Source organism: Peromyscus maniculatus, chromosome 7 (assembly GCF_049852395.1).
Source record: "Peromyscus maniculatus bairdii isolate BWxNUB_F1_BW_parent chromosome 7, HU_Pman_BW_mat_3.1, whole genome shotgun sequence".
NCBI lineage: Eukaryota > Metazoa > Chordata > Mammalia > Rodentia > Cricetidae > Peromyscus > Peromyscus maniculatus.
The window spans coordinates 84477975-84505826 of NC_134858.1; the positions used below are offsets into that span (position 1 = coordinate 84477975).

Genomic DNA, 27852 nt, shown 5'->3' on the forward strand with positions numbered 1-27852 from the left:
TTACCACCATCCATGTGCAGGGTGTCATAACAAAACCCTGTAGCCATAGTGGGTCTCCATTTTCCAATGCCCTGCTCCCAGACTGTCAACCTACTTTCTGTTTCTTTGAATTTGATTGTTTGAAGCCCTCACTGAATGTAATCATATGATCTTTATCTCTGTCTGACTTCTTCCACCTAATGTAATTCCTCATCCATGTTGCAGCTTGTGTCAGAGTTTATGTATTTATTGAGACAGGATCTCACTATGTAGCCCTAGTTGACCTTAATTCACTGTGTAAACCAGGCTAACTTTGAACACACAGAGATCTGCCTGCCTCTGACTCCCGAGTGCTATGGTTGAAGGTCTGTACCACCATGCTTGGGCAGAATTTCATTTCATTTTAAGGATGAATGAATATTATCTCATTGAATGAATACACCACTCTCTATTAATCTATTCAGGTTGTTCCCACTTTTAGCTATTGTGAATAATGCTGCTGGGACATGAGTGAATTAATTCTACTGGTGTTTGAGATGTGTCATCTTTACTGATTAGGGCTGGATACCTTTTGGCATAATGATTTAATTTGACATTTAGTCTGGCCAAGAAGAAAAAATTAAGACAAGTCAAGTACTCTTCGTATGGAGACAGTGATTCCAAGAGATGTGGGTTTTCTTCCTTGTTTTGATTGGGTGCAAGGGAAAGACTCCAAAGGGTATCATGAGAATTTAAGACGTACAAAGAAGTACTTGCAGACAGATCTGGCACACATTGTACTCCTTATTGATAAAGTTAGGGAATAGCTTTGTCTCTAAAACATTTTTCAAGGAGGATTGTTTTTTTTTTTCCATTTTGTACATGATATAGGTATAGTTATGGCTATAGGCCAACAAAAGTATCTAACACACCTTTTTTTGTGTGTGTTTCTATAACTTAGATATTTGTACTTAAGATATTTCTGCTTTTTTGTTGATTGCTTATACTGCCTACAACAGCTCAAGAAGAAACTTGAGTCTGATATCTTTTAAAAACTGAATGTGAAGCAGTCTGCCTTGCTGTTGAATTTCATTCTCCTATTTACCTCCACTAGCTTCTGGTACAATAGACACACTGTTTGCACTCACGGTTTCTTAGCCTCCCAGAGCACTAAGGTTTGCGAGGCTGCCATGCTGGGTGGTTTTATTTCAGTCCTCTCTTCAAACACAAGAGAGCAAGTACAAGTTATCTATAGAAAGAGGCAGAAGGCACATGAGAAAACTATACTATTAGTCACTTTAGGACACTAACCTTGGCATTAAACACTTAAAAAAAAAACCAGTTGTGTTATCTTTACTTAGTTTTATTTGCATTCTTTCAATAGGCTGAAAAACTATCTTGCTTACAAATATAATGGCATTATTTGCTTTTGGCCATGGGACACTGTTTTCCCCTGTAATCTTCCTTATAGAGTTCTTTTTATTACAACTTTTTTCATAAAAATAAACTGTCAAAGTAAACATACTGCATTTCCATTCTCTTTCTCAAAGAAGAAGAATAGGGAGTTTTGAGTTGAGGCCAATGTATTCATATATACTCAGATTTTTAGACATTGGGCTACTACAGAAGAGCATAATGCCTGACAGCTTTACTGCTTTTCATGAGATTGTGACATCTAAAGTTTCAGTTGTAAATATTCAAGTTTTAGCATTGAACATCTTAATTAAGCTGGTGGTTTTTGAGCTCTCACTAGGTGTCATATGCTATACTGAGTGTTTCCCATGCATTACTCAGGCACTTCAATAACCTAATGAATAGTCATGTTTAACTGCTGAACAGTCTGTGGCTCAAATTATATAACTATTAAGCTTCAGAGTCAGGATTCACAGCCGTTAGTCATTCTGCTTCCTATGTTTTGACTAATTTGGTCTTTTTTCTTGACATAATGAATCATAGGTAAAGTTGGCCAACTACAACTTCCTTCTTTTCTCTTTCTTTCTTTCTTTCTTTCTTTCTTTCTTTCTTTCTTTCTTTCTTTCTTTCTTTCTTTCTTTCTTCCTTCTTTCTTTCTTTTCCTTCCTTCCTTCCTTCCTTCCTTCCTTCCTTCCTTCCTTCCTTCCTTCCTTCCTTCCTTCCTTCCTTCCTTCCTTCTCTTTCTTTCCTTCCTTTTTTTGGTGAGGGGAGGGGTCAGGGTCTCACTATTTAGCCCTGACTGGCCTGGAACTGTTTATGTACATCAAACTGGCCTTTAACTGACAGAGATTCACCTACCTCTGCCTTCTGAGTGCTAGGATTAAGGTATACAATTACCCTACTCCTCATATTTCTTTTATTGATGGATTTATTTTCTTTCCATTTTTTTTTCTGTCTGGAGTGATCTACTGGTGTGTTAAATTTTTCTTTTTAAATTTTGATTAACTCATTTTACTTTTATTTATATGCATTTTTATTTATTTATATGTGTTTCCTACATGTATGTCTGTTTACCATGTGTGTGCAGTGCCCTTAGAGGCCAGAAGAGGATGTTGGACACCCTGAAACTAGATTAACAGGTGGTTGGGAGCTGCGGTGTGGGTGATGGGAACCGACCTGTGTCCTCTGGAAGAACAGCCAAATTTTCAACCACTGAGCCATTTTTCCAACCCTATAATGTGTTGAAATTTTAAGAAATCTTCTAATTCTGTTTGTCAGTCACATACAACCACATTAGACTACAGCTTTGTTCCAGTGAATTGAGAACATAATAACTTTGAGTTCACCATTGTTGAATTTGTTGTCCAGATGGACAGTCTTTCTTCTTGAGCATGTTTATTAAACATAAATCCAATGATGTTCTCATTTCAGCTCTAACTTAAAAATGTCATTGAAGACCCCAAGTCCATGTTATTCACATTGCAATTTGACTTTGAGGTTTATATTTAATGATATTCATTAAGTGCTTGTCACATACTTCTCATTTATAATATATAGTCCAATTTTTCCTCTACAGCAAATGACCACACACATAAAATATTTGCAGAATGGTTTCAGAATCTATTTAAGGTCTGGCTAAATGAATGTTATAACCAGAATGCTTGTGAATAAAAATGGCCATGGAAATTAGTTCGAAAAGTACTATAATTAATGTTCAAAAGCTAGTTTTTTGGTACTCACATAAAATCAGCTAACTTTTAAAAAATATACATTTTTAAATTTCAGTAAAAGGAGTACCACGAAACCTGAAGGTGTCGGACGAGACTACAGACAGTTTTAAAATTACCTGGTCTCAAGCTCCTGGGAGAGTCTTAAGGTATCGAATTCTATACAGACCAGTTGCTGGTGGAGAAAGCAAAGAAGTTAGTACCCCAGCCAATCAGAGGAGGAAAACACTGGAGAACCTGACGCCAGACACAAAGTATGAAATCTCTGTAATTCCCGAATATTCCTCTGGACAAGGCTCTCCACTGACAGGAAATGCAGCCACCGAAGAAGGTAGAGGAAATATGCTCATCACATGGAAACAACACACATTACTTAGTTCCATTTGTAGGAAAGCATTAAGGAAAATATTTTATGTAGAAGATTCTGATGACAGATTTTACATAAAAGATTTTTTCCTTTGAGTCAGAATGCATGTATGTAGCCCAGGCTATCCTCAAACCTATGATCTTTCTATCTTATACTCCTAAGTGCTGGAATTGTGGGAGTGGGCTACTATGTCTGGCTTCTATGGAAGATTTTAATTTGCATGAACACAGAAAAGGAATTAGACGTTGTTTGCTCATTGTTTACTATTGTGTAGGACCCCATTTAGTAATGCTTATATTTTGTTAGGGAGGCAGAGGTGTGTATTGCCACAGCGTCATTATATAAGATGTAAATTTGATATAACACACATATGAAAAAAATGGGTGTTTTCAAGTCATTTTTTACTAAATAATGCCTTTCGATACTGTCATCTTTTTTAATGAAGTTAGAGGGAATCCAAGAGACTTAAGAGTTTCTGACGCTACAACATCAACTCTGAAGCTGTCTTGGAGTGGGGCACCAGGAAAAGTGAAGCAGTATCTTGTCACATACACCCCAGCAGCAGGAGGTGAAACTCAAGAGGTCACTGTGAGGGGAGACACAACCAACACGGTGTTGAGGCGATTGAAGGAAGGGACACAATACGACTTATCTGTGACAGCCCTGTATGCGTCTGGGGCTGGAGAAGCCCTTTCTGGTAAAGGAACAACACTTGAAGGTAATTAATGTCCTGTGTTCTGGCAAATCTTGAGCCTGTGTGTGATTCTGCATGAAGAAGCCGGAAGTGCTTTTAGAGAATGAAATTTTGAATATGTAGTCTTTTTTCTTAAAAGGAATGTGTATTTCCTTTAAAATACGTACTATATTACAACCTATAAAACAAGTACTATAAAACAACCTCTTATATACAGATATAACATAAGCAAATGATATAAAGCCATGGTCTGCTGCAATGAATAAAATGGGCAATATTCAAGGGAAAGGACCTTGGGAAATATGTACATTAGAGTAGCTTTCAGAGGGTTTATGGTCATGGCACCATTCTCCAGGTCCATATGGGAGCCACTCTCTGACTTTAGTTATGCCCTTTTCATAAAACACTCGTAATTGCTTAAGGAATATGACACTACATTGTAGACTCTTAGGTTTATAATACTGTACATCACTTATGTGAACTAATAATTAGAGAAAAGTTAATCTGAAGTACACTATGAGTGCAAAAAAATATAAAACAAGACAGTGGAGTTGGGCAAAATATCCAACCTTAGTTGGATCCAGGAGTTTGGAGTGTTGTAGGTACTGTAACTGGCAGCAACAAGGCCCGGGAGAGAGAGTTTTGGACTGTCGAAAAAGTTTTAGTCAAGAACTGAAAACAAATCAGAAAAGATTAAATACTAGCAACCAAGAATTTCATTCCGATAGTCAATAGAATCTGTTTTTTGGCAGAGGTTTTAAATAAAATGTTAAATACCAGTATTAAAGTACTGATAACCAGAAGAACCCTGGATATGCCACTTGTCTATGTGACCTTGAAAGGAACCCTTGTTCCCTCCTCCATGCCAGTTTGCCTCTGGACAGAGGGCTGGCCCTTTTTCCTTTCTTCCTCTTAGGGTTACTAGCTCAAATGGGAGAAGGCTAGTGAGATCCTTGGGAACTGTAAAATACTACCTATAAAATAATTTAGCGACTTCAGACTTGCTGCCTACAAGTAAATCTTCAGTAGTTCAAAGCTATTGACTGGCTGCATAAAAGCCTTGAAAACAAGAGGCAGACATGGACATTACCTTAACTATGGAAATATACTCCAACAGAAGAAGCAGGTGGTCTTTCCATCTGGAAGAGCACCCGAAGTGTGCTCTCCGACCTTTTGATATTCTCCCTTTCACATGCTTTGCATGGACTTAAAGTGTAGACTGTTCAGAGGATATTGGTTAAAGTATAAACTTTGAAGTGTTATTTTTTTTTACAGTTAGGTGTGGATTATATTTGCTAAAATTTCTTCCATATAGAGAGATTCCTGGAAATAATACTTTCCCTTTTGGATGTACTCCTAATCTTGATACTCACCTGTACTTTCTGGATTTTAGAAATACACACATACTTAGTCAAAACCTTCTTCATTACCTTTAGTTTCTATTATTTATGTATTTTTACACTTCCACGAGTGTACGCTTGTTTACATCCTGACCATTCTTACCTCCCATCTCCTCACTACTCCTGGTTACCCTCTCTGGTCCCCACCACCCTCTTTCACATCCTTGTCTTTTTGTTTTGTGTTGGGATCCATCGGGATTCACCAGGACCGCCTGCGGGACTGTAGGTTTGGAGCTATCTGTTGGAGCTTTGCGGATTAGTAGTGGGCAGACACAACTGGAGACAGTGACTCCCACTCTCCCAGACCTGTCGTTAGCCAATAGTTCAGAGGCCTTCCCCCTTCCTTGAATGATAGTGATGGGGCTAATCTTATAAGGGATGAGTGAAGGTAACCACAGCTGATGTGTGTGAAGGTTTACAATAGTTGTACCCAGTCTAAGAAAAGGTATTTCATAGCTCCTCACCCCACCTTTCTCTTTTTAAAAAACAATTTATTTATTTATTTGCATTTTTATTTACATTGGTGTTTTGCCTGCATGTACGTCTGTGTGAGGGTGTCAGATTCCCTGGAACAGGAATTACAGACGGTTGTGAGCTGTCATGTGGGTGCTGGGAATTGAATCTGGGTCCTCTGGAAGAGCAGCCAGTGCTCTTAACCACTGAGCCATCTCTCCAGCGCCCACCTCATCTTTCTTGATTTTAAAAATTAAAATATTTTTCACCAAGAATAATGTACTAGAGCTCTCACATAGCAAAATGAACTTTTTAACCTCCAGCAAACATTTTCTTGGGCTGTAATTTGTTTTAGGTCAGATGGGTAGTATAATTATTTATAAATTTATAACTTTATACAAACGGCATAGAGGAATTGCCAAACGCACATCTACATGGATTTGACCAGAAGCTGTTTCTGAGGAAGATGCACAGGAAGTAAAATGAATTTTTAAAAAGCATTGTTTCTTATTTATTGAGAAGGAAGAAAGCTAAATAGTTTGTGGACTAGCTTAAAAACATGGTGATTCTGAAACTAAAATGTGTTGATCAAAGACTTCTTTCTTACTTTATATTAGAGCTTTAGACCTATCACGAAGATTACAAAAATGCCATCCCCCTGCTTTCATGAACATATTTATCCCATTGCATTATGTGTGGTAAACTTGATGAGTTCGTGAAAGTGTAGTTGTGGCTAAATTAAAATAATAGAAGACTTTTGCCCCTGCTTATTCCATTTTGTTTTATTATACCAACTCAGCCAAATCTGCATACCATATACAGGAATAGGATATGATGGTGAATGTGGGGAGTGGAAAGCCCAAAGCTGAGCCAGGCAAATGCTTTTGAGGGCTGCTGTTTTTCTAATCTGGTCCTCTCCTGGGAGAGGAGGTGGTAAGAGCAGACCTTGAAGGAATGCTTCTTCTATCCAGGGCCTGGAGTCAACCAGCAAGAGCCTTCTGTAGGTTAAGAATTTTACAGATTATCTTGAGAACATGTGGCTTTCAATTTAAAGAACAAAAGTTCTGCCTTGTTCTTTTTTAGAATACTTTGCATGGCCTACAGTCATCCCTAACCTGAATTTCTTTCCTAGTGCTTTTTCCTTTTGAAATGCAGCCGATGATCTGAAAATTCCCCGTCTCTGGAAGAGAGATTTATTAGCGTTGGCACTGGGGAAGGTCATGGTTGGCTTAGGACTGTTGTGTGATAGAATCACAAAGGCAGAGTTTATTACTATTTCAGATCCAAACTTCAGAGGAATCTGAGCAGAAGCCATTAAGTTTGATTTATATTGTCCCCAACTGCCGTTGTTGTCATTAGAGTAGATAGGCTTAATGTAATTACTAAAACTCCGCTGTGCATGCAAATGTACTTTAAGTCTGGATAGAAACCTTAGGAGTCACTGTTGGGACTTGAGAGAGAGTGGAACCTACTTTGGTAGGTCTAAATGAATAATGCTTAACTTTGATTCAGAGATTCACACAAATGAATGGATAGATCAGTCTGGGAATAATACAGTTCTGTTTTTGAATTTTGAGTATTTTCTAGCTATGGAAACCATGCCTTTTCAGGATTTCCTTTGTTTCAGTTGCTGTAGCAACCTGCTAGTGCCTGACATATGAATGGCTTCCTACAGATCAAACCAAGTTGACTCAGCTGACATTTTGTTACAATGAGGTTTTCAGCACAATGCAAGGATTCTGCCTTATGCACAAAAACACAGGCTTCTCCAAGGTGGATTGGACAAGGCTTCTCTGTTTTCTTAAATTTATTGCTGTCTCATAATTTGAAAAATCATACATTGGGAGTATAAGCACTCTGACATTGCCAGGGAACTTTATCACGGTCGTTGAAGGCTAATTCAGTTTCTTGTCTGTGGCTTAATTGCTTGCCAGAGAAAAACAGCTAAGTCAGATTTGGAGAGGCATTAATGAGGGAAGAAATGTTTCTACTCGTGCAGCTCTGAAGCTGAACTGCAGTTTTGTTAGGTATTTACAAGTTGCTTATTCCTTTAAGTAGCTGAGCTGAGTCGTCAACAGTGAACTTTGCCCTCTGGAATGGTGGCTCTGGTTCTGTTTCCACATGAATGTTATCCAGAAGCAGGTCTTCTGCAGTCTGCTGTGGAAAGTTGGATGACTTTTGAGCTGAGCTCTAACGGAAAAGACAAATTGATTTAGAAGAGCATTTACATTACATTTTAAATTGAACTTCTATTTTTGAAAGTGCTGTGTGAAGTCCAGTGAAGGCTGGCTGGAACAATCTATAAGATGAAACACAGCTTCATTACAGGGTGATTCATTCTTCAGTTATCATCATTAGCTAATTTATATTTTAATTATGTTTGAATTGGATGTTAATTTCCTTTTCGGAAGGTAAATGGAAAAGAGCTAAGGAAACATAGGAAAGTTACTTAAATGAGACATTAGCTCTTTGGCATAGCATGTGGAAAACATTGTATAATTCAACTCTTTGTGGATGTTCAGATCATGAGAAATACACCTGTCTGCACCACTTCCTCAGCATCAGCAATGAGGCGATGCAAGCACACATGAGAAAAAATACATTTTGAATATATATATACATATAGATGAACATGATTTATAGTCAGAACAGAGGTGCTGAATACCAAAATTCTTTTAAAGAATATCAATTTTTTAAACAAGTTCACACACACACACACACACATATATACATATATATATATATATATATATATATATATATATATAAAATGTATCTTAATCATACCTTCCCACTTCCCCTGGACACTCAGCCTCCCGCAGCAAACATAACCTCTTCCTACCTTCATGTCCTCATTAAAAAATACAGTCCAATTGGTGCTACCTGAATGCACTAATGAATGGGCTTGGGGCCATCACCCTGAGCACAGGCAATCTACCAATGGGCATACACTCTTAAGAGAAAAACGAATTCTCCTTCCCCAGTAGCCAATAATCAACCAATAGCTCCTCATGAACTCCTCCATGTTGACATATTAACTGGCTTGATTTTGTGCACATTGTTTGGGTACCCACAGTTGCTGGGAGTTCATGAGTGTAAAGGCCCTATCATGCCCCAAAGATGGTGCTCCCCAGCATTTCTTATTTCCCCTCTTACATTCTTTCTCTTCCTCTTCTGCAGTGGTCCTGAAGCCCTGGAGTTTAGCTGGAGGTTACTATAAATGTTCTGTTTAGGGCCAAAGACCCAGAAGTCACTTATTCTCAGCCCTTTGACTGAACACCAATATTTTGAAATCTGACTGAGTTTTATATTTTTGAATCTATGACAGAAATGCACTCCCATTCCTTATACTTACATTGGTGACAGGAAGAACATAGAGAAACACTACTGAGATGTCATCAAAGTGAAAAGAAGTGATGGCATTAGGAAGATACATTTGAAACAAATGCCACAGATTCTATTCCAGAGATAAATTAAATATAGGAAACACAGGTATGCAGTTCAGAGCAGGAGAAAGCAAGCACTATGAGATTAAGCATTATCGGAATATGTCACTAAGGAAAAACCCTGAGCAATCTTTGGGATCATAAAACAGACATTTGAGGAACTCATGCAGGAGGGAGGGAGTGACCACTAAAGCAGATGTGGATCTCAACTCATCTTTTCCTTTGTACTTACAAAGGAAAGAAGCCTGCTGGGTTCTGCTCACTGCTAGGAGACCAGACTCTGACTTCCAGCTTTCCTTTTCTCCTCTCTCTCCCCTTATGTATTCTAAAAATGGATGCCTCCTCAAACCCAATCTTACCAAACTAAAATATTTTCTGGTAGTTACTGGTAATTGTAGCTTCTTTGAGGGCAGGAGCTATAAAAAAATTAAACAAGCAAATGCCTGCCTAGATGACACTTTGACTAAACCCTGTAAGAGGGCCACTGACCATTGAAAAACAAGCATGTGTTGAGAGCCATTTTCTTTTAAGACAGGATAGGGCAGAGAGAAGAGAAGGAGACATCTACATCATGTTTTATGATATAGAAAGCATGTTATATTAGGTTAAATCAACTTCCCAGTTCTCTGAGTGTCAGTCTTGAAGTGACTTTGATTTGATGTGCATGGCAGTAAAGCTATAAAATAGAGGAATCACCAAATAATTTCAGAGATCATAGCCATGACCCACCTGTTGACCAGTTTTGCTTATCATGAATTCTTCATTTTCAAGGAGCTGCCATTCTAGGCAAAAGCAAGAGCGAAGGTTCATTGTTGCTCTGGCCAAGTGTATCTTTTGAACAAACAGCTTCGTAGGTCTCAGAGAGGAGCAGCAGAAAGAAATTAGACAGGTGTGTGTGTGTGTGTGTGTGTGTGTGTGTGTGTGTAAGTAGACGGAGAGTGAAGAGTGTGTGAAGAGAGAAATGAAAGAGCAAGAGCCATAGAGGAATGAATCACAAGGAAGATTTAAAAGATTTTTAGAAACTGTTGGTATTTAGACAGTCTCATGTGTTCTGATTTGAGCAGGGTTGAGCTTTGCCTCTCAAGGCATGTCTATGTACCTAATCATGTCCAGTCCAGATGTTTTGTTACCAAAGCACTAGGAAGTGACTCAGGTGGTTGCACACTTAATCCCAACACCAGCTGAAAGCAAGCTTACATCCTGCCTGTTGTACTACAGAGTCCCATGCAGTTGCTTTAGGTTTTGGTAATCTAACATTTGATCAAACCAAGACCCCATTTAAAAAGAAAACAAAAAACTTCATAGATTGTAGGTCTGATATTTAGTCTCCTCATGGAACTATCTTTTTCTCAAAAATCCATGTTACAAAGTATCTTGTATTTCAGTAGAATGTGTTATGGAGAAAAAGCAGCAGTAAGCCTGATAACAGTATAAACTTAACATTGAAGAATACTCTTATCACTTTGTTTGATACAGGAAATTGGTTTGAAGCATTTGTCTTTTCAGTTATAGCTTCTAAATTGAGCATTTCCCTTCTTTCTTTGGGGTCTGAACTTCATCTTCAGTGTGGAATGTGGCAATATGTGTGTCTGCTGATGCTGCTTATACACCTCAGTCAGGAACTTTGTGTTGAAGGCCTGTTCCTTGTGAATGGAAATCTTCTCTGAGGTCACTCAAGTCCTTGTTGGTTTGCCCTTAATGAGAAGTCAAATATCTTTTAGTTGCTATTTCATTTGTATCTTATAAAGGGCTTTTGCAAATTAATTTCAGGACATTAATGCACTTGACAAAGTATTGTGATTTTGTTAGTGTTTTTGTTCTAGCTTTACAAGTCTTTCGAGTGTTAAAATAGTTGATTAAACTCCTGGGAAGACATGTCCAGTGATCAGGGATCTTTTTGTTTTAGGCTCAGAAACAATCTCTGTGAATATATTTTTGCTTCAACCACAATTCTCTTCCTGTTATTTTTCTCACAGTGAAATTATTTGCTTGTGTTTGTGAGACTGATGCCTGTTGTCATGGAAACAAACAATGCCACAAATTCAGTGCTGTAGAAATTAGGGAGAAAAATAGACTAAAAAGCATAGCTCTTAGGAAAAGTAGACATTGATGATTAGCTTGGTATTAATTTGGAAGAAAATTTCCAGCTATTTTTTTTATATGTTTGGAGAATATCATTAATGCATTAACTGGCTTATTTAAATCTAAAGTCACCATCAAGTGAGTTCATTTCCCAGTAGTCCTCCTGACTGCAGGCTAGGAAATTCAGAAGCAAAGGCATGTGTGGAAAAACAATCTATAGTAAGCAAAGGAAAAGTGTATTGCAGACTTGAAACTTAGCAGAGTTGTGGGAAATCAGTCACCAAAACAAGTAGAAAACAACAAACAACCAAACCAAGCCAAGAAGCCAGTAATTTTGCAAGTAAAAAAAAATTAGAGGTTATTACCATGCAATAGCAAATTCTCCTACATACGGCTTTTTAGCTCTTAAGTGCGGAGGGAAAAAAGTCACTATGTTCTTGAAAATAAGTCTTCTTGGTTTCAGTGAAATATGCAGCTAATTTCCTTCTGGAGATGAGATGTCCTGTCTGCTTTCAAAGTTATTTATAATGGAGTAAGAAATTTCCGTTAGGATCTGGTAGGCTTTCAGCTTCTGTTGTATTTATCTTTCCCTTTAAGTTCTACCATGGATGAGGAGAGTGTTTGTGCACTGACTTTTTTTCATTGACCATTATCATTATTTTTGGTTGATGCTTAGTTGTTTATGAGTAGTTCTAAATGTTCATTTTCACTCTGAGTTAAGAAAATAGCAGCTTTCAAAAATCTAGTATGTGCACTATCATTTACATGCATGTAAAACAATTACTGGCATAATGTAAGCTGAGGAGGCAGATAGTTTTGTATTTATGTCACAATATGGCATAAACCCTAGTAAAAGCATCCAATATAAAGTGACTAGTATATTTTATATTACATTTAAAATATGGAAAATGAGGGTTTTATTAGAAGACATCTGTGCCTATTATTAAGTTGAGGTTTCTATGTTTTTCCATTTTGGAGACATATATTTTAATAAAAGAGCCATCTATGATTTAGTAGTAGACCATTTTTGATCAGATAGAACAAGCAGTTTACTCTATTTGATGACTAATCACTTTTAAGTTGTACAGAAGTATTGGTGACTTTTAGTTTAATTGGAGTTAAGCTATGTTGAATGTTTGTATTTTTACTCTTTTGAACTGAATATGCAAGTAAAAGTTTATTCAGAAAGCTATTGTGGGAGTTAAAGTTGTATGCAAGTTATAAGCAAGTGGAATACAATTATTGTATTAACTGTAATTCATATAATGAAATTGAGATTTATTAAAATTAGAGATAAAGGAAAAAATCCCAGAAAGGACATGAAGACCTTTGTGAACAGTGGGCTATGTCCTAAAGCACACTGAAATGTAATAAATATTGACATTTAAACATTTTTTTCTTTGGAAAAATTTAAAAGTTTGTATTTCTTCAAATTTGGGTGTCAGCCTTGGCCTTGAGGGCCCTGTAATACAAATAGGCACATGAGGTAAGGTTACTGTTTAGGAATTGTGCAACATGGAGTTTTCTTCTGCTGATTTGCTCCATTGTTTAAAAACAGCTTCAAAGCACAAAAAGAATGATCAATTTTGGGTCAATTTTAGAGGTTGAGTTTGAGTCCAGTAGGTTAGGATGTCTACCAGGATAAGTGAATATTTAATTATCCAGTTGACATTTAAAAAGTGCTACTCCTTTAACTTCTGTTCTAGAACGTGGTTCACCTCAAGATCTAGTCACTAAAGACATCACGGACACGTCGATTGGGGCCTATTGGACATCTGCTCCAGGAATGGTTCGAGGGTACAGGGTCTCATGGAAGTCGCTTTATGATGATATTGAGGCTGGAGAGAAAGATCTTCCTGGAGATGCCCTTCATACGATGATAGAGAATCTACAGCCAGAGACCAAGTACAAAATTTCAGTTTTTGCAACTTACAGCAGTGGAGAAGGAGAGCCTGTGACTGGACATGCCACAACTGAATGTAGGTAACTTTCCAAGTGTGCTGGGATACATGTTGGTACAATCTAATGACTAATCAGTTCACGTGACATGCGATTTAACCACCAAGGGTTTTTCTTCACTTGGGAATAAGAACTGAACGTTAATTAAGTTTAAGGAGTGTGGTTTAAGTTCAAATTTGGTCCACATCTGAAAAACATAGTGTTATATTTGGACAATTTTGAATTCTTCCCAGCCACATGGATTTGTCCATTTTGTTTTCTAGTAAAAGGATCTGCTAGCTAGGATATTCAACTAATGAAAATACAGCTCCCATGTTGACTAAGAGAATTTAGGAGCACTTGTGATCGCATGATCTTAGTCAAGTGCCTTAGCTTTCTTCAAATGTCAGTTTCGTAATCTGTAGAATACAGATGACAAATTTCTTCTCTTATAGTGCCATGAGGATTAAATGAAAGGACAGTAGACAGAGCACAAGGTACAGTGTCTAGTCACTTAAGGATGTCAGATAACAATGTGAGGCTCCTGAGTTTATGCTTTTTCCATGAGAGTAATGCTACATTTGTTACCCTTTTCCTGCTACCTTTGCTAAGATTAACTCAAAAGCCCACTCAATTTTCTGTGGCTCAGATTGACTTCTGTTTCATTACTTTTTTTCTTGTGAATGATTATGAATAGTCTATCTGGGGAAGGAGGCATCAAGATATCTTAGCTTTCCTTACTATTTTTTTGAGTGACAGTGTATATGTTTAGCAATTTCAACAAGTGTACTACTTTGGTGAGTGTGTGGATAATGGAGAAAGCTGTGTGTCTGTGTAGGCAAGGGAAGATACCTGGGGCATATCTGTGCTTCTTGATCACTAATTTTCTCTATTTTTCTTTTTGAGACAGGATTTCATTATATAGCCCTTGCTAGCTTGGACTTACTATGTAGATCATGCTAGTTTCAAATTCATAGGCAGCTGCTTGCCTCTGCCTCCTGAGTGCTGGGATTAAATGCATGTGTCACTGGATCTGGCTTCTCTTTTCTCACTTTTGCTGTGATGTAAATAGTCTTCTAAGAGAGCAAATTGGAAGGATGGGGTATGGGAGGCAGATACTCAATTCACAGTCTATCTAGTATAAAGGTGTCCTTATATAACATTGTAGTATGTACAATGCATAGGCACAACAAAAGCAGAATAGGAACAACAATAACAAAAAAAGCAAAGACTATTTAAACCTAACCAAACAAAAACCAAACCAAACCAAACAAGACAACAGCAATTATAAAAGCAAATAACAACAAACATCTGTTAGTCACAGACATTTCTAAACAGCTAGAGAAAAATTTTCTTTCTTTCATTTTGGAAAATTTCACATTTTCACATGGGCTTCTTATGTGTGTTTAGAAGTGTGTCCAGCATCACTTTCAACTGCAACTCAAGGACATGGCACATGGATGTTGATGCCATGAAAGTGATGAATTGGGATTAGACTGTCCGTTGTCCCCCCTCCTGGTGGCTAGTTCAGCAGTGGCATGGGGAGTGTCTGAAAGTACACTGTGAGTTGTTAAAACATGACGAGAACTCGCAGACTGTAAGCCTGCCACAGCATTTTTGTAGTTCATGACAGACCTAGTCATGATGTGAGAAACACTGACTTGTAGTTATGAGAAGTCACAGAGCTTTTATTTTTCTCTTCCTAAAGTAGATTTCTGATTAAAAAATGAGATGAGATTTGATGCACCTCATCTCAATTCAGCTTTTTCATTGTGAAGAGTTAATGGAAATGCAGAAATCCAGTAGGAACCCATGGAGTATGTCAAGGCACGAGGTAGAACAGTTGGCTGCCATTGATACATTTACATTGATAAAGATTTGGAAGTTTGGGATTCTGTTCTTTTGGGAACATAGGTTTATTTTTAGCCACCACTCATAAGATTTAACTTTCCATCTTGCTCAATTGTGGACTTTGGGAAGAAAAGTTGGAGAACTTTGTATATGACTAAGATGTCTTGTTTTACTAAGAAGAACTTAGGAGATAGAAATAGGAGATCATACAATATATTTTATTATAGCACCTCTTAGAAAAAATAGAGATGCCTACCAATTTTAGTGTTTGTAAACAGTGATAATCTAATGAGAAGAAATTTCATTTTTCTTCTCTTTTACTGTAAGATACAATTAAAATATTTTGTTTTGGATAGCATGTAAAGGAATGGGTCTCACTGTGGCATCTTCATAGAAGGTCTCAGTATGTATTCATTTGTCCTCCGCCCAGACTACCAACTTCCACATTTCCAGCTTTCTTGCCCTAGTTAATTCTCTTTTACTGTTGTCCAGTCACAAGTATTTTATTACTCTATTTATTATCCTCCCTCAAAATCTTTTCTTCTCTCATGAACCCCCTTTTTTAGCTTCATGACCTACAAACACACCTATATAAACATACGTTCACGTGCATGTACACACACACACACACACACACACACACACACAGAGGTTCTTTTCATAAGAGATGGGAATAGGGAAGGCTGAGCATGAACTGGTGTCTCCACGTTCTATACTAAGGTCCCTGACATAATTAAATTAGAGCCTCATTTATACAAACTCATTTAACTGAAATTACCTCCCCAAAGGTCCTACCTGCAAGTATCAACATTGTAGGTTAAAGCTTCAACATGATTTTTAGGGAGGATACAATTATTACACCCAAAATTTAGGTAATAAATTTGTTCTTGATATGCCTTATAATTTTTATTTGAATCCAGATATTGTGAGCTTTATTTTGTTGGGTTCTGGAAAGTATATTACTATAAATATTGATCTTACCCCCCTACCTAGAAATACAGTTATTTGGAAATAGTTTGATCTTCTTGAAATTCAGTTTAAGACCTGTTTTAGTTTAGGAGCACTTTTGCTGTGTTATTGAAGCAATCACCTGCTGAATACTTTACATGTCTTCACCACAGTTCTAAGGTTTGGTTTTCTGGCTGGGGGAAACTTACTGGCCACATGTGTGCTTCAAGAGTGGTTATGCTTGTTTTGGGTGGTGTGTTCTACAGTTTTTGGTACTTTCTTCACACATGCCCAGATTTATCCTGGGTTGTGGACCCAAAGAGGATCTTCTATATGTTTTCGGAGCATTTTATTTGTGGCATGCTCTCTAGTACAGTGCTCTGTCTGTGGATTCCAGTTGGTGTGGACTCCCACCATCTATCTCCTCAGTTAAGGGGAACCACAGGGCTCCATCTGGACCCCACTTGCCTGTGTTGGCTTATGGAAACACTCCAGCAATATAATGGCCAACCACAGAGTCAGCCCGAGTCTGTTCCCTAATGTCCCAGGGGTCACTGATGCTAAGCGATGTTTATTCTCTATTCTCTAAAAAGTATTTTAACAAAGTTATTTTTCTCCCTATTTAAAGCTGTTTCATTATGATTCTTCTCCATTGACTGTGACTATTTCTTTGAAAATCAGGAAAGACAGTTGACTTTGTTTCCTTCAGCTACAGTGCCTTCTAATAGTACTTGTGAGTCTTCCAGTCTTACGACTCTTGCACTGAATTAAATGATCTTGCTGATAAACTCATTATTTGTGAGAAAGAGGATATTGGTTGTTTGAAGTTGTTTGGTGATATATTTCTGTCAGTTATTCTTAATGGTGAAATATTAGTAAAAGAGCTAATTGAGTGATGATATTCGCTACACATTAGATACATGTTAATACACAGTGTGTCCTGAAATACTTGATGTGTATGCCTTCATCTGCTAGCCTTTGAGATGTTTTCACCTACTAGAGTTGCCTGCTCTTTTGTGTTCATAGTCTTCCATGCACAAGGAAATCAGAGATTGGTATCAATCATCCTACCTCTGGCTAGTCATTTACAGACTGTAGCTTCTTCTGAAAAGGCCAGAATAAAATTTCCAACTCTTTATTTTTGATCTTTAGCATTCTTTGTGGCTTTATTACTAGAGGAATTCTTTTCAGATAAAATGCAATAAAATTTTAAAACCACATCGTTGGAAATGGATTTTTTCTTTACTAAAGTCTCTAGAATGCCAATAGGAAATCCCTGCAATATGAACTTTCATATTTTAGTATTAACCGGATAAAGCAAAAGCATCCTAGTGAGGCCATGCTGAGATTAGGCTCACATGCCATCACGAACCAGAGAGACTACGATGTTAAGCAAGACATCTCTGTCCACACTTAAGAATCCAGAGTTTCTTCTTATGTAAAGGAGAGGATTGACAAAAATTGTTTTCTTTTGACATGCTATAGATTAATTTTTTTTGTTTCCATAGTATCCCAAGATTCCAAAACCTTAAAAGTGGATGAAGAAACAGAACACACGATGAGAGTTACGTGGAAACCAGCACCAGGGAAAGTCGTCAACTACCGTGTTGTGTATCGCCCTCAAAAGGGAGGGAGACAAATGGTCGCTAAGGTGCCACCCACAGTCACTTCAACAGTGCTAAAGAGACTTCAACCCCAGACCACGTATGACATCACAGTTCTCCCGATGTATAAGACAGGAGAAGGGAAGCTCAGGCAAGGATCAGGGACAACAGGTATACAACAATAATAATTCTAATCATGCCTTCGGGGGAGAAAGTATGGCGCATTTTAAAACAAGGCTGTAGTGTATCTGTTTCATTTGTGAACATTTCAAATTGAATCTGGGGTTGTGCCCAACAGGAACAAGATCCTGGGTTCAAGGTCCTACGTGCTAATATATCAATCTAAGACTCACTTGAATGGTGAGGATTGTGTATGCTGCTCAGGGATCACAGCCATTTCTCGGGGCTTTTATTTAACCTGACATCTTGTATTGACATCTGGACTTGACTCTTTATACATACATATTTTTGTGGATGCTAATAAAAAACACTTAAGCCTATCTTATTGGTGATATTTAAAAAAAAAACCTTTTAATTTTACAGCTTCTCGATTTAAATCACCAAGAAACCTCAAAACTTCTGACCCAACAATGTCAAGTTTCCGAGTGACTTGGGAGCCTGCCCCTGGGGAAGTGAAAGGTTACAAAGTCACATTCCATCCTACAGGCGATGACAGAAGACTAGGGGAGTTGGTCCTTGGACCATATGACAACACAGTTGTCTTGGAGGAGCTTAGGTAAGAATGAACTATATTTGTGCTAAAAGATTGCATCACTTACTTAAATTAGTAGATTTTACACAAAGAACTACCTCATACCTGCTTGCAGAAACCAGCAAAAAATTAAGCTTGAATGAATAGTTTGTATTTTTAAATAATTTTTGTTATTAAGTGATCAGGGATAACTTAAAAGAAAAAAGAATACCTGGATTTTAACATGTCCATATCACATAGTTTCATTGCAACTGCAGCCATGTGGAAATGTGTGGCCAGGTAACTCATTCTGAGACCCCCCCTCCCCCGCCGCCATGTGGGTGTCCCTGCAATGAGGCATACTGGAGCTCACAGGCCAGAGTCTGAGCTTGCTGCCAGCTGGCAAACCAGCCTTGGGTGGATTAAAGGTCTAGTTGTAGACAGTGAGTTGGAAAACCAGGGAGTGTGAGTTTGAACAGCACTCCACATCCATCCAGCGGTACCAATGGGCTACTGTAAATTCCTCTTGGAAACTTGGTCTGTTCAAGTGTTCATTTAATAGTGTTAAACCTGTATAATGCTTGTTGTTCAATATCACTTGAGTAGATATGATGAAGGTTAGTGATGTCACTGTTTGATGCTGTCCAGTGCTCAGTGCCTTCGGTTACCTGGCAGACACTGAACAGAGGCAGCAGAGGCAAGGCAGCTCCTTCTTCCTCATGCTGAGGAGCATGGGGGGGGGGCGCGGGGGAATGCTGCCTCTGGCAGCAAAGCCAGTCCAGAAATGGTGCTGTAAATCCCCGGAGCTCCCTGGAATGCTCGGTGGCTTGTATCCTGTGATTCCTCACCATCAAGCTGGAATGTGATGGCAACTATTTTTTCTCTTTCACAATACTGAGCGTTTTAAACTTCTCTGGGTAAAAGTTTGTTAGTGAAGATGGGTGTCTTTAACAAGATGAAAACTGCTTCCCTGAGCCTGTGGTCCATACCCACTCTGCACATCACTGTTTCAGGGCAGGCACCACCTACAGAGTCAATGTTTTTGGGATGTTTGATGGAGGAGAAAGTTTACCACTTGTTGGGCAAGAAATGACAACCCTTTCTGACACAACTGTGACACCATTTTTATCCTCTGGTAAGAAATTGAGTTGTATTGCCATAGGGAAAAGAGTATTATGAAATTGTCTCAAATGTTGTGTTAGGTTATTAAACAATGATAAGTAATTATAATTTTTTACTACAAATTATTTAAATGGTTCACATATTTTATGTTTGAAAAAAAAACTGCTTCAAGATTTGCAGCTGAGGCTGTTTTTGGCTTATCTTTTTCAGTTTTTCATTAATTAAAAACTTTTATTTAAAAGTTAGTTTTTATTAAGTATAACAGTAGTAGTTACACTTTATAATTTTTATTTCTAGCAATACAATTTTCTTTTGCTATAATAATTACATATTTTTACTTCATTGGCTTATTTGGGCTGAGAAAGAAGGCTTGACATATAAAAAAGTGGTCAATCGTGACTTGCAAGCAAAATTGTAGCACAAGCCCTTTAGACATTCTGCCCTTGTCATAATTACAGGTTTGATGTAAACAAAGCCAGCATTTAATATAATTAGAGGTGAGAGTAGGAGGTAAAGTTCACTTCTAAACTTTTGAAAACTCATTTGCTGAAACCAATAAGTCTTAGCATAGGCAGAGATCTGGAAGGTGTAGGTCCCAGGAGCAGTGTTTGGGAGTCTTCCATCTTGGGGAAGGTATTACATGGATGGTACTTTGTAATTGGTAGTGTGATGAGCATTACTTAATTTTCTTTCATTTTAAAAGTGATATAAACATGATCTGATAACATTGCAATAAATAGTAACTTTATAGCTGGGGATACAAGCTTCTAGAAAAAAGAGCATTTAAAGTTAGATGTGGATAAAAAAAGTCAAATTTTGCATTGTTTCATTGTTTCTCTTATGATGATATTAACTGACTTATATTTTTATTTTGTAGCTTGTCACTGAGGATATTGGGATTACTTTCTCTTCCCAAAGCACCTTAGCTTTGTATCTGTGTTTGCTTGTTGTCTCTACAGCCCTCAGTTTGTGTATTTCTTTGCATACTTTTCCTAGTTGTCTTCCTCCTTCCTCAATTCTTTGAATGTGCAAACTTTGCTGTCTGATATCTCCAGTAGATGAAAAAGTTAAACAATTAACAATGAATAATATAACAATGTGTTAGATTTTAAAAACGTGTCTTTACTTCATAAAGTTCTGATTTTAAGAGTCATGTGTCGATTCCTTATAACATGTAATAGTTACCTGGCAGCTTAATTATTATAGAGGATACTTTTGGCTCACTGAAACCATTTATGATTTACACATTTAATCAGTCCATTTTATATTTGTTTGCTAATATCTTAAATAGTGAAGAATGCAATATCTTACCTTATATCAAATCCAAATCTTATTCAAATTATTCATATTGTTAGATAACTATACATTCTCATTTATTATTTTAGGTATTGATTGTGTGAGCCTTTCAAACTGACCATCATGGTTTAATTAAAATCTCTAGGTTCTATGGTCATGGCCAGGAAACATAGTCAAAGATGAAGATTTGCCACGGAAATAATCTTTGGAGAAGTTGATTCTTGAGACTGTTATTTTAGGTTAATAAATTATAGTTGTGGCTTTGAATTATGAAGCTTAGCTGGTGTGTAGAAATAAACAATGTGGGTGGCAGAGGCTGCCTGCATAGGGGGCAACCTGCAAACTATGTGCTCCTTACTGTCCTATTTCATGATTGCTGTGTTAGGGATGGAGTGTCTCACCAGAGCCGAAGCAGACATTGTGTTGCTGGTGGATGGGTCATGGAGCATCGGCCGCGCAAATTTTAGAACTGTGAGAAATTTCATTTCTCGTATTGTGGAGGTCTTTGAAATTGGTCCCAAGAGAGTACAAATTGGTAGGTTCTGACAATGCTGAAGATCTTTGACAATTTAATTGCGATCTTTAACACATCCTAATGTCCGTGGTGTTATTTTTAGCTCTTGCTCAGTACAGTGGAGACCCCAGAACAGAGTGGCAGTTAAATGCTCACAGAGACAAGAAGAGTTTATTACAGGCTGTGGCGAATTTACCCTACAAAGGAGGAAATACCCTGACAGGTAAGTCAGGATGCTTTGGTGTGGTTTTGGCATGTGCTTTTGGTCAGGCAGATAGCTGAGAAATGATGTGACTGGTTGTCTTTTAAAAATCCCACTAGGCATGGCTCTGAATTTCATTCGCCAACAGAGCTTCAAGACCCAGGCTGGCATGAGGCCTCGTGCTCGAAAAATTGGAGTTCTCATTACTGATGGAAAATCACAAGATGATGTGGAGGCTCCATCAAAGAAACTCAAGGATGAAGGAGTGGAACTGTTTGCTATCGGTAAGCACTGGAGAAGATAGTGATGCCCTCAGGTGGCAGATGTGCTGAGGACATTTTTGCAGTTAAAAATATTATTGGATTACCATACTCACTCAAACCAACAGATGGTAGAATTCTTGACCCTTCCAAACAAAGGTCTAGTGAAAGAGGAATTGAAATTAACAAAGGGGAAAACTAATATTAGTTTTGAAATTCCAGCTCTAGTTGTTTTTGGAATGATCAAGACCTTGCTATATCTGAGAAGAATAAAATTATACAATGGGATTTATTTGCCTACAAAAGCCTCTGTGAGCACCTGTGCTCATGTGGATGTACCCCAATACAGGCTCAGTGGTGGAACACTTAGAAAAGGCCTGATGTATTTGCTTCATTCCATTAACTTTTCCTGAAAAGTGCTTTCAGTTTGTACTTAACTCTTTTCCAAGGTATTAAGAACGCTGATGAAGTTGAGTTAAAGATGATTGCTACAGATCCAGATGACACCCATGCATACAACGTGGCAGATTTTGAGTCATTATCCAAGATCGTGGATGACCTCACCATCAACTTGTGTAACAGTGTCAAGGGCCCTGGTAAGCTTAGCCAGGTGCTGGTATATCTGGGTGGGGACCTCACTCTGAAATGCTCAGCAACATGAGAGGTTTTTGCCTCCGGGATGCCAGGAGCATCTCTTGAGTTGTGGTGAGTAGATATAGCATTACAATTTATGATATCTGCATCTGGCACATGGTAAACAATTGAAGGCTTTTGGGAAATTAATTATAAAATTTTGTGCTTGTTACATGTGAAAATTCCTTCCTTTTTATATAGGAAGATTGTGGTAAAACTGCACTTCATTAATTTATCTTGTTTCTGGGAAAGTTAGAATGAGTTTAACCTCACAGAAATAGTAGAAACGAGACTTCTGTAGAATTGTCTTTACTGCTGCCAAATGTCTGCTGGGGGGAACTTCCTAGTTAAGGATCTCTAGTTCAGTTCATTTTTTAATGATTTTTTTTTTTGAGGGGAATGGCACCAAATTAGAAAATGGGTTCCAACTTATTTAAGGATTTATTTAGGTTATATGGCTCAGCTAATGCACAAAAGTGGGAGGAGACAAAAAAGAAAAGTTAATAGACCTCCCCCTCTTTTCTGGCACAGATCTGCTCTGGAGTGGAGTAGCATCATGTCAGTGCTATGTCACACTGATGGCTACGACTTAGCAAATTCACAGATTGGACTTGCTAAGTAATGTTTGGTAGCCTTTTCCAGTTCTCCGATGTCTAAGCCTGGAAGAGGAGGCATCTTGTGTCTGCTTTATTTTCTTCAACTGTAGATTGTCAGAGTTGACCCTCTACACGGATCATCCCTGAATGTGAAGGGCAGTTACAATCTTAATGTTGAGACCTTTCGAAATCTCATAATCCTTTTTTACTGGTGATGACATAGCTCCAGAAACGTTACCCAGTTAGGGTCAAATGGTTAGGGATGTTGTGGGGCTTTGAATGAGGTAACCATGGAAAGGGATTAGGGTTTAGAAACAGAATTTCAGAACTGAGTTTGCAGTGACAGGGGAGGGCACAGATGAATTATTATCTGTGTAAACCATAGGATAGGACATGGACAGTACCAACATTGAAGGGCTTTGCAAGAATAATGATACATAAATCCATGATCCTTAGAATATAAGGACATTTCTCTTAAGCATGTGGGTTGTGTAGAGACAGTCCGTCATTAAGTTACAATGGTTTCAGAGAAGTAGGATGAATCCAGTAAACAGTGTGGCAGAAATGCTTCACAATGTTTGGGTCCTTGGTTACATTCACATTTTATTTTTCATGTTCCTTCTTGAACTTCTGTCTCCAAACTTTTACAGATTTTCTCTTTTGGATTTTGAACAACAGTCTGACCTTTTCCCTGGAGAAATAGACCAGCTGGGGAGCCAGAATTTGTAGGCTTCTGGCTTTGGGTTAGCTGAGAGAATTGTCTTTTTTTATTCAATTGGAGTGAACTTTGAGTGGGATGAAAACATCTTTTATCTGTTTTTTCTTTTTTTTTAATCAACCAAGTAATAGTTGCATTCATTGAAGTTTCCCAGACAGTAAAACTACTTGATAATTTTGCAAGCTTGACTTTGACCCAAGTACAATAAAGGTTAGGCTGCTAAGAGTAGACATACTCACCCAGTTTGGGCTTACAAAGAAACCCAAAGGAGTTTATAAGAAAGTGATTTATTGTGCTCATGGACTTATAGAAGTGACTCCTTTCTCTTTAAATTATTATTTGTAATATCATGCTGTTCGCCACAATGTATTTACCATGTCCATTTCTATTGTTATTTTCTAGATACCGTTATTTACTCTTACCTACCCACAGAAACCACAACCATTGGCTATTTTAAAATGGCTATTCCCATATTTAAATATGTTAATATTTTTATTCTTTCTTGAATGAAAAATAATTAGATTTTCTTATTATCTACTTAGATAAACACATAAGAAGTAAGTGCTCTAAGGAAATTTAACATAGGCAAGCAACCAGTGTTATCCTCATAGAACACAACATGCCTAGAAATAGTAATAGGGTAGTGATCTTGATCTAACTTCAGACAACAGAAAAGTTGAATTGTATGGACTCAGGTCCATTCTACTGATTATGTGAATGAGGTTGAGAAAGGTGAGGGTGCCAGAAATGACTCAGAGGTCTTGGGTCTAGGTGACGTTTTAACTAGTAGTTTCATAAAGAACAAGAGATCATGTTTAAAGGACAATAAACTTGAGTTTGAATCTTCTGAGTCTAAGGAACGCTTTGATCATTTGTTCAGAGAGGTCAATGGGCCACGGGCCTCTATATAGATTCATTACCCTCTTCCCATGTGAAGGGAAGGCTGTAAAAACTTCTGGGCAGGTCAGTACCGTTTCAATCTAATTTCATACTTCACCCCCTTGCTGCAGAAATGAAAGAGTGTGTATACTTTATCTCCGCATGCAGGTGACTTGGAAGCACCATCTAACTTAGTTATTTCTGAGAGGACTCACCGTTCTTTTCGAGTGAGCTGGACACCTCCTTCTGACAGTGTGGACAGATACAAGGTGGAATATTATCCTGTTTCTGGAGGAAAGCGCCAGGAGGTGAGCAGATGACACGGAAGCACTCTTTCTTCATGAGTGCCTCTCATTAGAGCTCAGAGGAAAACGTCGGGTGGGGGCCAACAGATGAATGAAGAATGGTACCCTCTGTTCCCCTCAAGGCAGGCACTTCTCTTTGAACTTCATTAAAGGGAAACAGCTTCTTTTTAAAAATGTTCTTAATACCGCAGAATGATTTTTCAAACAAGTTAATTGATCCGTAAGTTTGGATTAGACTCATAAAATTGACAAGGGACAGGCCCCAGGTGGAGCTCCAGGAGTCCAATTGGTGAGAAAGAGGGGGGTTGAATGAGCGAGAATTGTTGAGACCAAGGTTGGATAAAGCACAGGAACAAATAGCCAAATGAATGGAAACACATGAACTATGAACCAACAGCCGAGGAACCCCCAACTGGATCAGGCCCTCTGGATAAGTGAGACAGTTGATTAGCTTGATCTGTTTGGGAGGCATCCAGGCAGTGGGACCGGGTCCTGTACTCAGTGCATGAGTTGGCTGTTTGGGACCTGGGGCCTATGCAGGGACACTTGGCTCAGCCTGAGAGGAGGGGACTGGACCTGCCTGGACTGAATCTACCAGGTTGAACTCAATCCTCAGGGGAGTCCTTGCCCTGGAGGAGATGGGAATGGGGGGTGGGGTGGGGGGAAAGGCGGGGGGTGGGTGGGGGTGGGGCGGCGGGAGGAGGGAGAACAAGGGAATCCATGGCTGATATGTAAAATTAAATTAAATTATAAAATAAAAAAAGTTGACAAGGGACTCTTACTAAGGATGACAAATTTCACTAGTTTTGCAAATAGATGATGATAGCTGGAGAAATAAATTACGTTATCACCTGAGATCTCTCTGTAATCTAGTCATTTCTCAGAATAAAGGGCAAGGCCTCCTGAGATGCCTTTTAAACTTCCTGCAGACAGCTGTTTGGAGGTCTAGCATGAAGAATGGAGCTGACTGTTACTCCTTTTATTTTCCCCTCCAGTTTTATGTGAGTCGACTAGAAACAAGCACAGTGCTGAAAGATCTGAAGCCCGAGACTGAGTATGTGGTGAATGTGTACTCTGTGGTTGAGGATGAGTACAGCGAACCTCTGAAGGGCACAGAGAAAACCTGTAAGTCACATGGGAAATGGCCACAAGGATATAGCCCCCCATTATTTAATTTCCAAGATAAAGAGGTCAGGGCACATGGGAGATTTTTGCCAGTCTTTGACAAATCCTGTATGTTCCAGACATTGATGTGTGAAACTTACATCTTAAGTATGTTTTCTCTTTTCTTTCTTTCTTTTTTTCTTTTCTTTCTTTTTTTCTTTCTTTCTTTCTTTCTTTCTTTCTTTCTTTCTTTCTTTCTTTCTTTTTTTTTTCTTTCTTTCTGCTTTTTTTTTAAGAAAGAATGAAGTGAAATTATATGTTGGTAACTTCTGTCTGAAGTTCTATGACTAAAGAATAAAAAATAGTTAGCTTAGTGATGTTCCAGAAAGAGGGATTAAAGTCTCAGAAAGTTTATCTATTTTGGCTTTCATATGGTTTCAGTGGAATGCCGTTTGCAATCTGAACTTTGAGCGTTTTCCTCTTTTGAATAGTTGGAATGTGTATCCTGGAGGACCAAGTACAGTAAACACAGAAGTTGGGTCTTTATGGGTGGAGGAAGCTATAGTAGATCATTAATTTCTCAAGCAACACATTCTCTGTTGAGCATATATGTAATCAATGAAACAGGAAACATTTGTTTGAAGGGATTCAATCGATGCCCGCTTTTGTGTTTTCGTAGTGCCAGTTCCTGTAGTTAGCCTGAATATTTACGACATTGGCCCCACCACCATGCACGTGCAATGGCAGCCTGTAGGAGGAGCTACTGGCTATACTGTGTCATACCAACCAGTTAGAGCCCCTGAAGCAACAAAACCCAAAGAGGTGAGAGATGTCTGTCTGTTAACCACTCGGCTTTTCTCAGACTTTATAGGTTGACGGTCCTAATGAATCAATTTATAATGCTATACTCCAAACAAAAATTGAAATGAGATTTATGACCTGTAACCCATTTTTTTTAAACATTGGCATGAAAGAAAAAAAACAAGTCCGGTTCTTTTGAATGTAAAAGCTGTTTTCTAATCTAGTGGTTACTAACAGGCTTCCACTGCATCTCCCAGTAAGTGGAAGCATTTGACTAAATGTCTTACTTCCCTCTGGCATTTCCTTGTGCAGATGCGTGTGGGGCCAACAGTGAACGACGTGCAGCTGACTGGCCTCCTTCCTAACACAGAATATGAGGTCACTGTCCAGGCTGTCCTGCATGACCTCACTAGTGAACCTGCCAAAGCTCGGGAAGTCACGTGTAAGATGTTGCTGACTTTCTTTCCTCCTTTCTTATTGCTGTTAAATGTAACATTTGTTGGAATACTTCCATGTGATATTAGCGATAGTTTGACAATTAATGCACAATCATAGTTATTATTTTTTAGTTAATATATGAAATAGTAGATGTAATTGTGACATTCCATATATTTATACAATGTACTTTTCTTATATTTGTCCTTTTACTACTGCTCTGTCCCCTTTTCACTGTCCTTCTTTATTCCTCCAAGTAGAACCCTTTCTGATATTATATATTCTGTCATGACATGCCATGTCAGGATCAGTCAATCAGTCAGTCAATCTATCTGTCTTTACATCCATCTATCTTTCTTTCTATGTTTAATGAACCTTATATTGAGACATATCTTATAATCAGCAGAGTTTTAGA

The 27852-nt window shown here is 38.1% G+C and overlaps 1 protein-coding gene across 3 annotated transcripts in view; it reads left to right on the forward strand.

Annotated features, from left to right (window-relative positions):
• The window catches only part of Col12a1 (collagen type XII alpha 1 chain), a 114693-nt gene that overhangs the window by 22102 nt on the left and 64739 nt on the right, over window positions 1–27852 (forward strand). For 2 of the 3 annotated variants that reach the window (XM_042281395.2, XM_006980038.4), the window contains exons 12-25: window positions 3157–3429; window positions 3911–4183; window positions 13247–13519; window positions 17786–18052; window positions 18425–18617; window positions 19586–19707; window positions 21376–21525; window positions 21608–21727; window positions 21826–21990; window positions 22416–22562; window positions 24961–25100; window positions 26093–26222; window positions 26881–27023; window positions 27315–27444. In XM_042281395.2, the coding sequence (XP_042137329.1) occupies window positions 3157–3429; window positions 3911–4183; window positions 13247–13519; window positions 17786–18052; window positions 18425–18617; window positions 19586–19707; window positions 21376–21525; window positions 21608–21727; window positions 21826–21990; window positions 22416–22562; window positions 24961–25100; window positions 26093–26222; window positions 26881–27023; window positions 27315–27444 (2526 nt within the window). The remainder of the gene's footprint in view (window positions 1–3156; window positions 3430–3910; window positions 4184–13246; window positions 13520–17785; window positions 18053–18424; window positions 18618–19585; window positions 19708–21375; window positions 21526–21607; window positions 21728–21825; window positions 21991–22415; window positions 22563–24960; window positions 25101–26092; window positions 26223–26880; window positions 27024–27314; window positions 27445–27852) is intronic. The other variant, XM_076576788.1, reaches the window with a different exon arrangement.